Source organism: Aotus nancymaae, unplaced genomic scaffold (assembly GCF_030222135.1).
Source record: "Aotus nancymaae isolate 86718 unplaced genomic scaffold, 86718_ANA_hifiasm-v0.15.2.pri h1tg000067l, whole genome shotgun sequence".
Classification (NCBI taxonomy): domain Eukaryota; kingdom Metazoa; phylum Chordata; class Mammalia; order Primates; family Aotidae; genus Aotus; species Aotus nancymaae.
The window spans coordinates 5,470,519-5,486,269 of NW_026988482.1; the positions used below are offsets into that span (position 1 = coordinate 5,470,519).

The following is a 15,751-nucleotide window of genomic DNA, read 5'->3' on the forward strand; positions in this document are numbered from 1 at the left end:
TTTGAGGGGCTGAGACAGGAAGATCACTTGAGGTCAGGAGTTCAACACCAGCCTGGGCAGCATAGCAAGGCCTGGTCTTTAGAAACAATAATAAAAAAAAAAAATTAGCCAGACATGGTGGCACGCACCTGTAGTCCCAGCTACTTGGGAAGCTGAGGTGGCAGGATTGCTTGAGCCGGGAGTCCAAGGCTACAGGGACCTATGATCATGCCACTGCACTCCAGCCTGGGAGACAGTGAGACCCTGTCTCTTAAAAAAAAAAAAAAAAAAAGACTCAGTGGACAGATTAGATGGACAGATTAGACACAGTTGAGGGCCAGGCACGGTGGCTCACATCTGTAATCCCAGCACCTTGGGAGGCTGAGGCAGGCAGATCATCTGAGGTCAGGAGTTTGAGACAAGTCTGGCCAACATGGCGAAACCCCATCTCTACTAAAAATACAAAAATTAGCCAGGTGTGGTGGCATAAGCCTGTAGTCCCAGCTACTCAGGAGGGTGAGGCAAGAGAATAGCTCAAGCCAAGGAGGCAGAGGCTACAGTGAGCCAAGATCATGCCACTGCACTCCAGCCTGGGCAACAGAGTGAGACTCCGTCATAAAATAAAATAAGATAAACACAGTTGAAAAGAGAATTTTTTTCCTGGAAGTTAGATCTGAAGAAATCATTAGGGATAGAGATTAAAAGGTGGAAAATAGGAAAGAGAGGTGTGCTAGGCAGAATAATGGCTCCCAGAATTTGCCCACATCCTAATCTCTGGAACCTTAGGTGATATAGAAAAGGAGGGTTAAGGTTGCAGATGGAATTCAGGTTGCTAATTAGCTGACTTTGAGATGGGGAGATTATTCTAGATTGTCCAAATGGACCCAGTGCAATCACAAAGGCTCTATAAGTGGAAGAAAGAGAGAGAAGAAAATAAGAACCAGAGAAATGAGATGCCTTGTGAGAAAGATTGCCTGGTGTTGCTGGTTTTGAAGATGGAGAAGTAAAAACAATGAACCACGAAATGTAGGCAATTTAAAGCTGGAAAAGGCCAGGTGCAATGGCTCATGTCTATAATTCCAGCACTTTGGGACGTCGAGGTTGGAGGATCACTCGAAGCCAGGAGTTCAAGATCAGCCTAGGCAACAGAGTGAGACCTCATCGCTACTAAAAAAAAAAAAAAAAAAATAGCCAGGCTTGGTGGCTTGCACCTGTGGTTCCAGCTACTCAGGAGGCTCAGACAAAAAGATCCCTTGAGCCCAGGAGGTCAAGGCTGCAGTGAGTCGTGATTGCACCACTACACTCCAGCCTGGTCAACAGAGTGAAATCCTGTCTCAAAAAAACAAAAGCTCTGGAAAAGGCAAGGAAATGGATCCTCCTCTAGAGCGTCCAGAAGGAATGCAGTCCTGCTGAGGCGTTAATTTTAGCCCAGTGAGGCCCATTTGAGACTTCTGACCCACGGAACAGTAAAATAACAAATTGTGTTTAGTTTAAGCCACTAGGTTTGTGATTTGTTACAACAGCAATAAAAGGCACTAAGGTAGAAGGAAACCATTGAACACGTTTAAAAAGAAAATAGAGGAAGTGAAACGTTCATAAATGTCTGAGAATTTTCCAGAATGGAAGAGAGGAGTCTTCAGACTGAGGAACCTCACCAAGGTCTGCACGTATGAGCTACCAATAACCATAGACATCGTAGTGAAATGCCTAAGACAAAGTCTTAAAAGCAGACTGGGCCTCAAGCATAGGCAAGAACAAGACAAGCGGAACACTCTTTCCAGGAAGGTTACAGATGTCAGTGGTCAACCAATGCGATCAGTATTCAAAGTCAGACTCTAGGTGTGGCCCGCACTCCTTTAATCTGGGCAGTCCTGAGTCCCAGTACATGTTCAGAGAAGATTTAGACAAAGAAGATGGAAGGCAGCTGGTTCCACAGGAAAAGATTTTCCTTCTACCTCATTCTCAGTCTTCTGCTTCAAGGTAAGAAAGATGCTGGGGGAAGGGGGAAGAAGGAGGACCCGTCCCTAGCAGAACATCTAGGAACTTCTTTCAAATTTCCAACTCCTAGAGACTAAGATGGATAGAGTACTTTCATAACTACGTTACCATGATGCCCACACAGACTTTCCTTCTCTGAAAGATGGAAAATCCCCTTCCAGTTACACGCCACACAAGAGCACTTCTAGTTTTCTTCTTGAAAAATAGAGTTCAACGCCAGCAAACTTGATCCTTTTGCATATGGAGATCCAGTTTTCTCAATACTACTTGAAAAGTCTGTCTTTTCCTCATGGATATTCCGCATGAAAGACAACCGTGCACGATTGTCTTCTCTGTATTTAGCTTCTTTATACACCCGTCTTCCTACCCACAGGTGTAATTCCTTCTCTCTACAGAAACCCAAACCATTGTAGCAAAGTCCCCACCTACTTTAGCCATGATTTCCTCATCCACCTCCCCCGGGTCCAAGGGCTCTAGGCTAGGTAAAATGCCAGAAGACAGCAGGTTCAGGGTGAGAGTAGAACGTGCTTCTCTTCCACGGAGTCAGGATGGTAGAGAGACAAGAACATGGGATTTGGAGACAGATGGACCTGGGTTTGAATGTTAGTGTCTCCCGTTGCTAGTTGTGTAAACTTTGTCACACTGCTTAACTTCTCTGAGCTCCAGCTTCCTCATCTGTAAAACAGAACCTACCTTGCAGGGTTGTGAGGATTCGGGAAGAGAAGCGCAGTGCCTGGCGCTTGGTGAGAGTGCCAATAAATGCCATCTCTCCTCCTTAGATTATTCCGTGACTTCGGATAAGGGGGAGCAGGAGAGGACTGAGCCAGAGGTGACTCTAAAGGCCAGCACAGGGAAGAGACACAAATTGTGCACCCGGTCTGGGCAGCATAAAATGTTACGAAAGCGCCTCTGGGCACTTGTACACAGGGGTTGACAAACGAGTATTCACTGTTCTTAGAGAGGTTTAAGAATGTGCCTGGAAAGCACTGTGACGTTGGGGACGAATGAGGCTCTGTCCTTGGCACAGAGGTTATCAATCATCTCTCTCATTCCAGGTTGTTGCTCCTCCAACAGATTTTCACCAGTAGAAAATTTAAAATTGTATTAGTTAGGAGAGGGTAAGACAGGCCAGGAGAGTTGGCTCACGCCTGTAATCCCAGCACTTTGGGAGGCCAAGGCAGGCAGATCACCTGAGGTCAGGAGTTCAAGACCAGCCCGGCTAACATGGTGACACCCCATGTCTACTAAAAACTAAAAAATTAGCTTGACATGGTGGTGGGCACCTGTAATCCCAGCTACTTGGGAGGCTGAGGCAGGAGAATCACTTGAACCCAGGAGGCTGAGGTTGCAGTGAGCCAAGATCATGCCTCTTCACTCCAGCCTGGGCGACAGAGTGAGACTCCATCTAAAAAAATTTAAAAATTAAAAAAAAAACCTCCACACTTCTGAAAATAGCTATGTGGCTGGGCATGGTGGCTCACACCTATAATGCCAGAACTTTGGGAGGCACAGGTGGGAGAATCACTGGAGCCCAGGAATTTGAGACCAGCCTGGGCAACATAGTGAGACTCCATCTCTACAAAATGTTTTTTAAAAAGCCAAGTATTGGCTGGGCGTGGTGGCTCATGTCTGTAATCCCAGCACTTTGGGAGGCCGAGGCAGGTGAATCGCAAGGTCAAGAGATGGAGACCATCCTGGCCAACATGGTGAAACCCCGTCTCCACTAAAAATACAAAAAATTAGCAGGGCATGGTGGTGTGTGGTGGTGCGTGGTCGTGCATGCCTGTAGTCCCAACTACTCAGAAGGCTAAGGCAGGAGAATTGCTTGAACCTGGAAGGTGGAGGTTGCAGTGAGCTGAGATCATGCCACTGTACTTCAGCCTGGCAACAGAGTGAGACTCTGTCTCACTAAGAAAAAAAAATTAGCTAAGTGTGGTAGGGAGTGCCTGTAGTCCCAGTTACTTGGGAGGCTGAGGTGGGAGGATCCCCTAAGCTCAGAGTCGTTGAGGCTACAGTGATTGCACCACTGCACTCCAGACTGGGCAGCAGAGTGAGTCGCTGTCTCAAAAAGAAAAAAAAAAAAAACACAAAAAACACAAATTAATAAATATGCACAATTATTGTATGTTCATTAAAAATAAAATAGGCTCAGCACGGTGGCTCATGCCTGTAATCCCAGCACTTTGGGAGGCCGAGGCGGGTGGATCACGAGGTCAAGAGATCGAGACCATCCTGGTCAACATGGTGAAACCCCATCTCTACTAAAAATACAAAAAATTAGCTGGGCATGGTGGCGCGTGCCTGTAATCCCAGCTACTCAGGAGGCTGAGGCAGGAGAATTGCCTGAACCCAGGAGGTGGAGGTTGCGGTGAGCCGAGATCGCGCCATTGCACTCCAGCCTGGGTAACAAGAGCGAAACTCCATCTCACAAAATAATAATAATAATAAATAAAATAAAATAAAACTTTTTTAAAGCCTCAAACTAGTAAGCTGGTGATAAAGCTGGGCAGTGAAGTAAGGAGAAGGGAGGTTGGGGCCACCAGGGTGAAAACAGGTGTGTCCTCTCAGGGCCCCAGGACTGTCATCCTATCGGATGACTATCAACGTTTCAGGCTCAGTTTGCATACAGATTTGGGCACGCTTTGCATGGAGACAGAAATACTAGAAAGAAGGCTGGAGGTCTAACTCAGCTTTGCCACGTTAGCTTCCGGCATTTGCATTCCAGCTCGCCCCATCCTCCTGGGCCTCGGAGGGAAGCGCCCAGCGTCTGGACCCCTCTCGGTGATCCCCTCCCCATTCTTCATCTCATCCCTGGGGGGCACAGCACAGCAGCAGCAGACAAACCTGGGTTCAGGCCAAGTCCGGCTTCTGCCTTTTCTTGTCTGACTGTGGGAAGTTACTTCCTCCTAATGCATCTTAGTTAGCTCGTTTATTACATGAGGGTAAAGCAGTATCTACCTGATTAGGGGATTGGGAGGATTAAATGAGGTAATCCATTTTTAAAGGGCTTAGAATACACCTGACACATAGCGTGTGCTCAACATGTTAGCTTTCATCTTATCACCGGCAACCCCAGGCCCTGCCTTGGGGTCCCTCTGATATAGGGAGCACCAGGTTGCTCTCCTTCATCTCACACATTCGATGTCCGCTACAGGAAGGGGCGTTACTTTCACCATCAATTGCTCAGGGTTTGGCCGGCACGGGGCGGATCCCACTGCTCTGAATTCAGTGTTTGAGAGAAGGGCCTTCCGTCCAGTCACCAACGTCAGCATCCCCACCCGAGTCAACATCTCCTTCACGATGTCTGCCATCCTGGACGTGGTGAGTGCCGACCCCTCTAGCCCTCCCGAGTGCCCCTGGCAATGCGGCCCCCCAGAGCCCTTAGCCACATTTCTGCTTCCCCTGCCACTGCTAGGTGGCCTTGGCATGGGGATCTCAAAGAAGCTCTGTCCAGGGCAGCAGGGAGAGGTACGACAGCACGTGGAAGAGAATCTTTCCTTCTCCCTCTGGCTACATACCAGAGACCAGGATCTAATCCCAGAGGTTCTGGTTGGATGAAACCCAAGCATCCATTTCTTTATTTACTTATTTTTGAGATAGAGTCTCACTCTGTCACCAGGCTGGAGTGCAGCTGTATGATCTTGGCTCACTGCAATCTCCGCCTCCCGGGTTCAAACGATTCTCCTGCCCCAGCCTCCCAAGTAGCTGGGATTACAGGCATGTGCCACCATGCCCAGTTAATTCTTATATTCTTAGTAGAAACAGGGTTTCACCTTGTTGGCCAGGCTGGTCTTGAACTCCTGACCTCAAGTGATCCACCCACCTCAGCCTCCTAAAGTGCTGGGATTACAGGTGTGAGCCACCACGCCCAACCATATTGATATTTTTAAGCTTCTCGATTTATTCTCACATGCGGCCAGGGTTGAGAAGGACTACCTTCCTCCCTCCCTGCTGTGAACTCCCCTGCCCACAGCCTAACACATCTGTTTTGATCAAGCTTTTGTGCCTGACTTGTAACACCGGCCTTCACCACATATCGCCTTTATATACCTTGGGAGTTGGCCAACCAGCATGGGAAGTGGGGAGATGAGCAGACCTCTTACCGGCAACGTGACGGAAACAGGAATTTCTTTTGGCAGGATGAACAGCTGCACCTCTTGTCATCATTCCTGTGGCTGGAAATGGTACGGACAACACTTCCTTCTCTCCCTGCAGTTACGATCAAAAAGGATTTTACACAAAGATATAATAATTACGAGTGTTTATGTTCCTAACATTGCTTTGAAACACATGAAAGAGAAATGGGAAAATCTGCCATAATGGTTAGAGGCTTTAATACACTGCTTTCAAAAATCAAGGAGATGCCGGGCGCGGTGGTTCACGCCTGTAATCCCAGCACTTTGGGAGGCCGAGGTGGGTGGATCACTTGAGGTCAGGAGTTTGAGACCATCCTGGCCAACATGGTGAAACCCCATCTCTACTGAAAATACAAAAATTAGCTGGGCATGGTGGCAGGTGTCTGTAATCCCAGCAACTCAGGAGGCTGAGGCAGGAGAATCACTTGAACCTGGGAAGCGGAGGTTGCAGTGAGCCGAGATCCCGCTACTGCACTCCAGCCTGGGTGACAGACTGAGACTCCATCTCAAAAAAAAAAAAAAATCAAGTCGAAAAGGAGTAAATATATAGTGATTTTAACAGCATGATTAAGAAGGTTAATCTGGCTGGGAGCGCTGGCTCACGCCTGTAATCCCAGCACTTTGGGAGGCTGAGGCGGGCGGATCATGAGGTCAAGAGATTGAGACCATCTTGGCCAATATGGTGAAACCCCACCTCTACTGAAAATATAAAAATTAGCTTGGCGTGGTGGCTCTCACCTGTAGTCCCAGCTACTCAGGAGGCTGAGGCAGGTGAATCACTTGAACCTGGGAAGTGGAGGTTGCAGTGGGCCAAAATTTCTCCACTGCACTCCAGCCTAGGTGACAGAGCGAGACTCTGTCTCATGAAAAACAAAAAGAAAGAAAGAAAGAAAGAAAGAAAGAAAGAAAAGGAAATCTATGGATGTAGTCAAAGTATGACCCAATGGAAAACTTGTATCTTAATTGCATTGATAAGGAAACAAGGTGTGTGGAAGGATGTGGGGAAATGAAAGTAAATGAATTAAGTTTCCAACTTCCTGCTTGATGGTTATGCTCAGTGGCTCACCCCTGTAATCTCAACACTTTGGGAGGCGCAAGGTAGGCAGATCACTTGAGGTCAGGAGTTCGAGACCAGCCTGGCCAACATGGTGAAACCTCGTCTCTACCAAAAATACAAAAAATTACCCGGGTGTGGTGGTGCACACCTGTAATCCCAGCTACTCGGGAGGCTGAGGCAGGAGAATCACTTGAACCTGGGAAGCAGAGGTTGCAGTGAGCCGAGACGGCACCACTACACTCCAGCCTGGGCAACAGAGTGAGACTCCACCTCAAAAAGAAAAGAAAAGCCTGCTTGGAGGAAACAAAGGAAGGAAGGCGCTGGGTAAAGATAATAACAATCACCTGCTCTTGCTCTCAAGCGTGGTTCCCAGACCACCACCGGAAGCTTATGAGAAATGTGCCCCTCAGGCCTGGACTAGGGTGACCAGGCAATGCTGAAAGCCAGAAAGTTTCTGGCAAACCAGGATGATTTAGTCACCCTACCTACAGAATCAGAATCTGCATTTCAACACAACCCCCAGGCGTTTTGTGTGCAGTGTCTTTTGAGAACCACTGATTGCATACGAACATTTATCTAATAGGTATAGAGCCCCCTGTTCTGGCCGTGGCCATAAACTACAGCTTCTGACACAGAAAGCGCCTCTAGACCAGGCCCCCCCAGAGTTGGATAATCCTCGAAAACATTTTCCAAACTAGGTCACCAGCCTTGGAAAAAAGTGCTGGTCACCAGCAAGGCAAGAAAAGATGGTTCCAGCATCTACCCAGGAGAGAAAGGCCACTATGCTCTTGATTTCCAAGGATCCAAGGGCTTGTTCAAGGCCTCCTTGCAAGAGACCAGTGGAAAATGCCTAGAAGACAGTTTAGACCTCGCTAGATACTAATACATAATGACCTCTGAACGTTACAGTTCATAAAACCCTCCCACATGCCCGATTTCATTGGATATGCACCACTACCATTATTTCATGCCAAAAAAAATTCTAGCTCAGAGAGGCTGAGTTATTGATCCTTCGATTCTAAATCTCATTCCTACTGTGGAAAGGAGATGATTTCCCTGATCATCAGTAATTTTCCACTAAAGTGGGAAAGCAGAGGGATGAACATTTATGAAGAAATGGTCCCAGGCAGGTTCGATTTTATCTATAATTCTCATTTCTTGGCCAGGCGCAGTGACTCACACCTGTAATCCCAGCACTTTGGGAGACCGAGTCGGGTGGACCACAAGGTCAAGAGATTGATACCATCCTGCCCAACAGGGTGAAACCCCGTCTCTGTTAGTAAAATATACAAAAATTAGCTGAGCATGGTGATGCAAGCCTGTAGTCCCAGCTACTAAGGACTTGGGAGGCTGAGGCAGGAGAATCACTTGAACCCAGGAGGCAGAGGTTGCAGTGAGCCAAGATCGTGCCACTGCACTCCAGCCTGGCAACAGAGTGAGACTCCGTCTCGAAAAAAAAAAAACAAAAAACTCATTTCTTGAAAAAAAGCAAGTAAATGTAATAAAATATTAATGTCACAAATCTGTGTTATAGATACATAAATGTTTATCATAGTATTTTATATATTTTTCTTCTATATGCTTGAAGTATTTCATAACTTTTTTTTAAAAGAAGAAATGGAAGGGCAAAGAGAAAATAACTCCAACTGATCTCAGGCTCTCACGTCTCCTCTGCCTGGACTCTAGGTTTGGGATAACCCATTTATCAGCTGGAACCCAGAGGAGTGCGAGGGCATCACGAAGATGAGCATGGCAGCCAAGAACCTGTGGCTCCCAGACATTTTCATCATTGAGTTGTGCGTATCAAGGGCTGGGGAAAGTCAAAGGGAAGTTCTGTCTCCTGGTATCCATAGAGATCACGGTTTACCACTGGGGCCACTGTAAGTGGTCTTTAGATGGCTAAGAAACAACCAGAGAGATAAGAAGAGAAACTGGGCCTGGGGCAGTGGCTCATGCCTGTAATCCCAGCACTTTGGGAGGCCAAAGTGGGTGGATCATTTGAGTTCAGGAGTTTGAGACCGGCCTGCGCAACATGGCAAAACCTCATCTCTTAAAAAAAAAAAAAAAAAAAAGGCAGGCCAGGAGTGGTGGTTTACGCCTGTAATCCCAGCACTCTGGGAGGCTGAGGGGGGTGGATCACAAGGTCAAGAGATTGAGACCATCCTGGCCAACATGGTGAAACCCCATCTCTATTAGTAAAAAATACAAAAATTAGCTGGGCGTGGTGGTGTGCGCTTGTAATCCCAGCTACTAAGAGGCTAAGGCAGGAGAATCACTTGAACCTGGGAGGCAGAGGTTGCAGTGAGCTGAGATTGCACCATCCGGGTATATTAGAAATGTACCCCGTCTCAGGCCTCGACTAGGGGGGCCAGTCAGTGCTAAAACCAGTATGCACTCCAGCCTGGTCACAGAGCAAAACTCTGTCTCAAAAAAAAAAAAAATTAGCCAGGCCTGGTGGTGCACCTGTAGTCCCAGGTACTTGCGAGGCTAAGGCTGAGGCAGGAGGATCATTTGAGCCCAGGACATGGAGACTGCAGTGAGCTGAGATTGCGCCACTGCACTCCGGCCTGGGTGACAGAGCAAGACCCTGTCTCAATTAAAAAAAAAAAAGAGAAACCACAGCACCTGCCTCCTGCCTCATCTCTCCTCCAGCATGGATGTGGATAAGACCCCAAAAGACCTCATAGCATATGTAAGTAGTGAAGGTCGTATCAGATATAAGAAGCCCATGAAGGTGGCCAGTATCTGTAACCTGGACATCTTCTACTTCCCCTTTGACGAGCAGAACTGCACACTCACCTTCAGCTCATTCCTCTACACAGGTAAGTTGCAGTAGGGTCTCAGGGATGGGGTGAATGAGAGCAACCAACAAATATAGAGAAAATAAGATATAAAGAAACTATGAATAAATGGTGACCAAGGAGTATGGGTGGAACGAAGAATAAGGCTCCATGAATGCTAAAATATTTTCCATAAAGGCAGAACCCAAGTCTGTCTTGCTCCTTACTATCCCAAGCTCCTGGCAAGTTTCCTGGCATGTGGTAGGTGCTCAAAAATATTTGTTGAATGAAAGGATAGAAAACGAGAGTGCAGGCTAGGCGTGGTGGTTCACACCTCTAATCCCGGTGCATTGGGAGGCTGAGGCGGGCAGATCACCTGAGGTCGGGAGTTCGAGACCAGCCTGACCAACATAGAGAAATCCCATCTCTACTAAAAATACAAAATTAGCCAGGTGTGGTGGCACATGCCTATAATCCCAGCTACCTGGGAGGCTGAGGCAGGAGAATCGCTTGAACCCAGGAGGTGGAGGTCGCATGAGCCCAGATCGCGCCATTGCACTCCAGCCTGGGCAACAAGAGCTAAACTCCATCTCAAAAAAAAAAAAGAGAGTGCAGTTGAGCCACCAGAAAACTATGTCCTTGAAAAGTGATTCAGATGGTTCTCATTTTCAGTGGACAGCATGTTGCTGGGCATGGAGAAGGAAGTGTGGGAAATAACAGACACATCCCGGGACATCCTTCAGGCCCACGGAGAGTGGGAGCTCCTGGGCATCAACAAGGCGACCGCAAAGATGTCCGTGGGAGCCAACCTGTATGACCAGATCGCGTTCCATGTGAGCTTGGAGGCTCTTGCTCTCTCCTTCCTTCCACGCTTTTGCCCTCACCTAGAATCTCCATCAAATGTGTATCTCCCGAGTGTCAGTGTCTCCCAATGTTACCCTCTCCTGGCTCCCCAGCCTCATTCTCCATCCTAAAGCTCATGGCTCTGGCCCAACTCTCTCTTTGCAGGTTCTATACCAGATTCTAGAGCGGCATTCCACACAGCTCCAGATCCCAGGGTGATATCAGGCCAAAGAAAAAAGGAGAGACAGAAACTGGCACTGATATTCCTGGATTTGAGGTTTCCTCTGACCCCAAAACAACTTACCGCCCTCTCCTACCCTACCAGGTGGCCATCAGGCGCAGGCCCAGCCTCTATGTCATAAACCTTCTGGTGCCCAGTGGCTTTCTGCTTGCCATCGATGCCCTCAGCTTCTACCTGCCTGTGGAAAGTGGGAATCGTGTCCCATTCAAGATAACACTCCTGCTGGGCTACAACGTCTTCCTGCTCATGATGAATGACTTGCTCCCCACCAGTGGCACCCCCCTCATCAGTATGGCCCCTCCAACCTTTTGGAAGAGAAGGGTGGGAACTAACTCAGGGAAGGGAGGTACACTGGGAAAAGGAGGCTGCCTTTTCCTGCCTGCCAGGTTGGAAGAGAAGAAAAAAATTCGAGATGGTGCCTCTGGCCCTCACGCAGGCCCTCCTCGCCTGCAGGTGTCTACTTCGCGCTGTGCCTGTCCCTGATGGTGGTCAGCCTGCTGGAGACCATCTTCATCACCCACCTGCTGCACGTGGCCACCACCCAGCCCCCACCCCTGCCTCGGTGGCTCCACTCCCTGCTGCTGTCCTGCACCAGCCCAGGGAGATGCCGTCCCATTGCACCCCAGAAGGGAAATGAGGGCCTGGGTCTCACCCCCACCCACCCGCCTGGTGAGGGAAGTCACACTTCCTCCTCCCCCACCTCCCCTTCTCCACTTCTGCCTCCTTCCCTGCCTCCCTCCCTCCACAGGTGACATTCGCAGCCCATGGCTGAGTCTGTCTTTCTGTAGGTGCTAAGGAGCCAGAGGCGTCAGCAGGGCAGAGGCCAGGCCCTGGGGAGGCAGAGCCGACAGGGGGCTCCGAATGGACAAGGGCCCAGCGGGAGCACGCGGTGGAGCTGTGGGTGCAGTTCAGCCACGCGATGGACGCCCTGCTCTTCCGCCTCTACCTGCTCTTCATGGCCTCCTCCATCCTCACCGTCATCGGCCTCTGGAACACCTAGGCGGGGGCTCACCTGCGAACTTCGGTCTGGAGCTTCTCTTGCCTCCAGGGGCCAGCCAGGTCTTCACCCTCTCCCGAGTACCAACTATCATATCCCCAAAGATGACCGAGTCTCTGCTGTATTCCGCGTACCCCCAGTCTAGTCCTGCTGACCAATGCCCCCCAGTGCCAGACATGTCTCCCTGTTCCTGCATCCTGCTGGCTTCCTTCAGTCCTACCATGTGGTTCCAGGTCCCCTTACGTCATCTGCAAAGCAGGCTCTACCTCTTCTGTCCACTAACTTGCCCAATAAATCATTCTGCAGAGATTCTGGCTCTTTGTCAGATCGTAGAGTAGAAACTTAACCAGCCGGGCACTCCAGCCTGGTGGCAGAGCAAGACCCTGTCTCAAAAAAAAAAAAAAAGAAGGATTTGGAAAGCTTAAATCTTGTGAAGATGCCAGTACTCCCCAAATTGATCTACAAATTCAATGCAATCTGTATCAAAATCCTGGCTGACTTTTATTTGCAGAAATTGACAGGCTGATTCTAAAATTCATACAGAAATGCAAGAGGCCTGCATTCTTCAGCATCCTGGTGCTGCTACACTGCAGAGCCCATGTGGTCCCTTAGTCAAGCTGCCTGAGGAAACCCAGTCCCAAGACCAACCAATGGAGGAAGAGGTTGAGATGTTTGCCTTTCGAGTGGAAACTATCCAGCTGACTTCACTGATCATCAATACTTCCTACTCCTACAAAACGATCTTTCTGAGAGAGCTCATTTCTGCTTCTTTTTTTTTTTAGCTTTTTATTTTTATTTTGGAGACGGCATCTCACTCTGTTGCCTAGGGGCAATCTTGGCTCACTGCAGCCTCTGCCTCCCGGGTTCAAGTGATTCTCATGCCTCAGCCCCTGAGTAGCTGGGACTATAGGGATGTCTACCATGTCCGGCTAACTTTTGGTGTATTTTGGGTAAAGAGCCCTGAATATCTGCACTTCGTTAGAGGGGCGATGGACTCAGAGGATCTCCCTCAATATTTTTTTCTGAGATGTTGCAACAAAGCAAAATTTTGAAAGTTATTAGGAAGAATTTGGTCAGAAAATCCTTAGAACTCTTTGCTGAACTGGCAGAGGATAAAAAGAACTACAAAAAGTTCTATGAGAAGTTCTTTAAAAACATAAAGCTTGGAAAATATAAACTCTCAAAATAGAAGAAGCTTTCAGAGCTGTTAAGACACAGGCTCACACCTGTAATCCCAGCACTTAGGGAGCCCAAGGCAGGCGGATCACAAAGTCAAGAGATCAAGATCATCCTGGCCAACATCTCTACTAAAATACAAAAATTAGCTGGGCGTGGCAGCACGCACCTGTAGTCCCAGCTACTCGGGAGGCTGAGGCAGGAAAACTGCTTGAACCTGGGAGGTGGAGGTTGCAGTGAGCTGAGATCATGCCACTGCACTCCAGCCTGGCACCTGGTGACAGAGCAAGACTCTGTCTCAAAAAAAAAAAAAGATACTGCACATCTGCCTCTGGTGATGAGATGGTTTATCTCATTGCGTTTTCTAGAAGGAAGGCAAACCAGAAACATATCTGTCACATCACGGTGAGACCAAGGGCCAGGTAGTTAACCCGGCCTTTGTGGAATGTCTTCAGAAGCATGGCTTCGAAGTGATCTATATGATCGAGTCGTTAATGAGTACTCTGTCCAGCAGCTGAAGGGATTTGAGAGTAAGACTGTAGCGTCAGTCGCCAGAGGGTTTGGAACTTCCAGAAGATGAAGAAGAAAAAACAGAAACAGGAAAAGAAAAAAAAAAGTTTGAGAACCAGTCAAAATGCACATTGTCAATAGAAAAAAAAGAACGAGAACCTCTGAAAAATCATGAAAGACATGATGGAGAAAAAGTCAAAAGGGTGATTGTGTCAAAGTGGTGACATTCCTATGCTGTACCGTCACAAGCACGTACGGCTGGACAGCAGACATGGGGAGAATCATGAAAGCTCAAGCCCCGTGAAACAACTCGACAACGGGCTACATGACGGCACAGAAGCACCTGGGGATGCACCCTGACCTTCCACTAGTGATGCCTTAATGCCAAAGGCAGAGGCTGACATGAACGACAAGTCTGCAGGATCTGGTCATCTTGCTTCACGAAACTGCATCTCCTGGCTCCAGTCTGGAAGATCCCCAGACACATACTAACAGGATCTACAGGATGATCAAACTTGGTCTGGGTATTGATGAAGATGGTCCAACTGCTGATGATATCAATGCTGCTGTAACTGAAGAAATGCTCCCCCACAGAGGAGGTCACGACACGTCACGCCTGGAAGAAGCAGACGGCCCTGGCTGAGGAAAGACTTCTTTGCGTGTTTAATACTCTACCTTATTCTCTCTGATGATGTATTTTCAAGGATTATTTTAGTTACTTTTCTTAACATTTAAAAAGTCTCTACGGCATGACAATAACTACTTCAGGGGAACATAAGAGTTCTTTCTACTTCTAAGTGATTCTGTGATACTTCAGGCACTAAAACAGAGCTAGTCATGCTTTTCTAGTTAACATAGGCTTATTTTAACAGATTGGGGTAATGTGTGTCATAAGATGTATGTAGGCTGGGTGCAGTGGCTCATACCTGTAATCCCAGCACTTTGGGAGGCCGAAGTGGACGGATCACCTGAGGTCAGGAGTTCGAGACCAGCCTGGACACCTCTGGGACAGCAAAGAAGCCTGCAGAATCCATCCCTAAAACTCAGGAGAGAGGCAGTAAGGAACCCAGCACAAAGGAACCCTCGACCCACATACCACCCTTGGAGTCCAAGGGAACCAGCTCGGTCTGAGAGAGGAGGAGGTATCCTGGAATCAGGCTGGAGTCTGGGAATGCATGGACACCAGATTTGTTTCTTATTTCTTCACTTTTGGGGAAAATCTCTTGTTTTTAAAAAGTGATAAATTTGGTGTTAGGTCAAAAAATAAATAATAATAATAAAGTACTTGCCAGGTCCCAGGGAACCCATCTTCAGAATTTTCCTCCGCGTGGTTGCGGAAGGAAGGTGAGCTGGGTGAGACCTGAGCAAACTCCTCTCCAGGCCGTGGGGCATCCTGCGCTCTGGTTTCCCAGGCACCCAAGGCACGCTTTTCTCCACTCTATAAAAATACAAAAATTAGCCGAGTGTGATGGTGGACGCCTGTAATCCCAGCTACTCGGGAGGCTGAGGCAGGAGAATCGCTTGAACCCAGGAGGCAGCGGTTGCAGTGAGCCGAGATCATACCACCGTATTATTGCCTGGGCGACAGAGTGAAACTGCATCCCTTCCCTCCCCGCGCCAAAAAGAAGATGTATATAATCTAACATTAACTTTGTGATCTCAAGTGTTTAGCTATCAAGCCAGAGTCCTTAGCAGGCCAATTTGTTTGTCACTGAGGTGTTCTGAGAGATACCTGGATGTTTAGAGGAAAAGTATTTGTGCATCTTCTAGGATCTACTTTTTAAACTTTTCTTCCTCTGTAGTTGCCAATTCTGCGTGTACTAGTCCTCTGGAAATATGTGAAACTGAAGCAACTTGATGGAAGGAACTCTCCACAGGGCTTGTTTTCCAAAGCAAAATATTGTTTGCAGGAGCAAAATTATAAGCTGACCTAGGCATATTGTAAAAGCGTTTAAAAATAACCCAGAGCGAGGCTGGTGAATGGAACGTACTACCCAAGTCACACTCTGCTTAAAAAGGTTGTAACAAACATAG

General features: G+C 48.0%; 1 protein-coding gene, 1 long non-coding RNA gene and 1 pseudogene across 3 annotated transcripts in view; 2 read left to right on the plus strand and 1 right to left on the minus strand.

The window, feature by feature from the left end:
* The window catches only part of LOC110569046 (uncharacterized), a 49,325-nt gene that overhangs the window by 19,720 nt on the left and 13,854 nt on the right, over positions 1-15,751 (minus strand). The window contains exons 2-3 of the long non-coding RNA XR_010338934.1: positions 14,644-15,155; positions 6,081-6,186 (exon numbers count right to left, since the gene is read on the minus strand). This is a non-coding gene — a long non-coding RNA (uncharacterized LOC110569046). The remainder of the gene's footprint in view (positions 1-6,080; positions 6,187-14,643; positions 15,156-15,751) is intronic.
* HTR3E (5-hydroxytryptamine receptor 3E) lies at positions 1,446-12,340 on the plus strand. 2 transcript variants are annotated; one of them, XM_064366862.1, is made up of 9 exons: positions 1,446-1,959; positions 5,132-5,298; positions 6,117-6,161; positions 8,857-8,966; positions 9,823-9,992; positions 10,623-10,783; positions 11,119-11,323; positions 11,488-11,703; positions 11,823-12,340. In XM_064366862.1, exons 1-9 carry the CDS (start codon positions 1,893-1,895, stop codon positions 12,032-12,034), a joined length of 1,353 nt encoding a protein of 450 aa, XP_064222932.1. In that variant the 5' UTR covers positions 1,446-1,892; the 3' UTR covers positions 12,035-12,340. The 2 variants fall into 2 exon arrangements, with proteins under 2 accessions (XP_064222932.1, XP_064222933.1); XM_064366863.1 differs by lacking the exon at positions 6,117-6,161.
* On the plus strand, positions 13,457-14,360 carry LOC135270845 (heat shock protein HSP 90-alpha-like; annotated as a pseudogene).

Bases quoted from the DNA above. Each gene is read 5' to 3' on its own strand.
- HTR3E (XM_064366862.1), top strand. From the start codon at position 1,893: ATGGAAGGCAGCTGGTTCCACAGGAAAAGATTTTCCTTCTACCTCATT. The intron at 9,993-10,622 runs GTAAGTTGCAGT...TCTCATTTTCAG, and splicing joins CAGCTCATTCCTCTACACAG to TGGACAGCATGTTGCTGGGC. The intron at 11,324-11,487 runs GTATGGCCCCTC...CCTCGCCTGCAG, and splicing joins CAGTGGCACCCCCCTCATCA to GTGTCTACTTCGCGCTGTGC.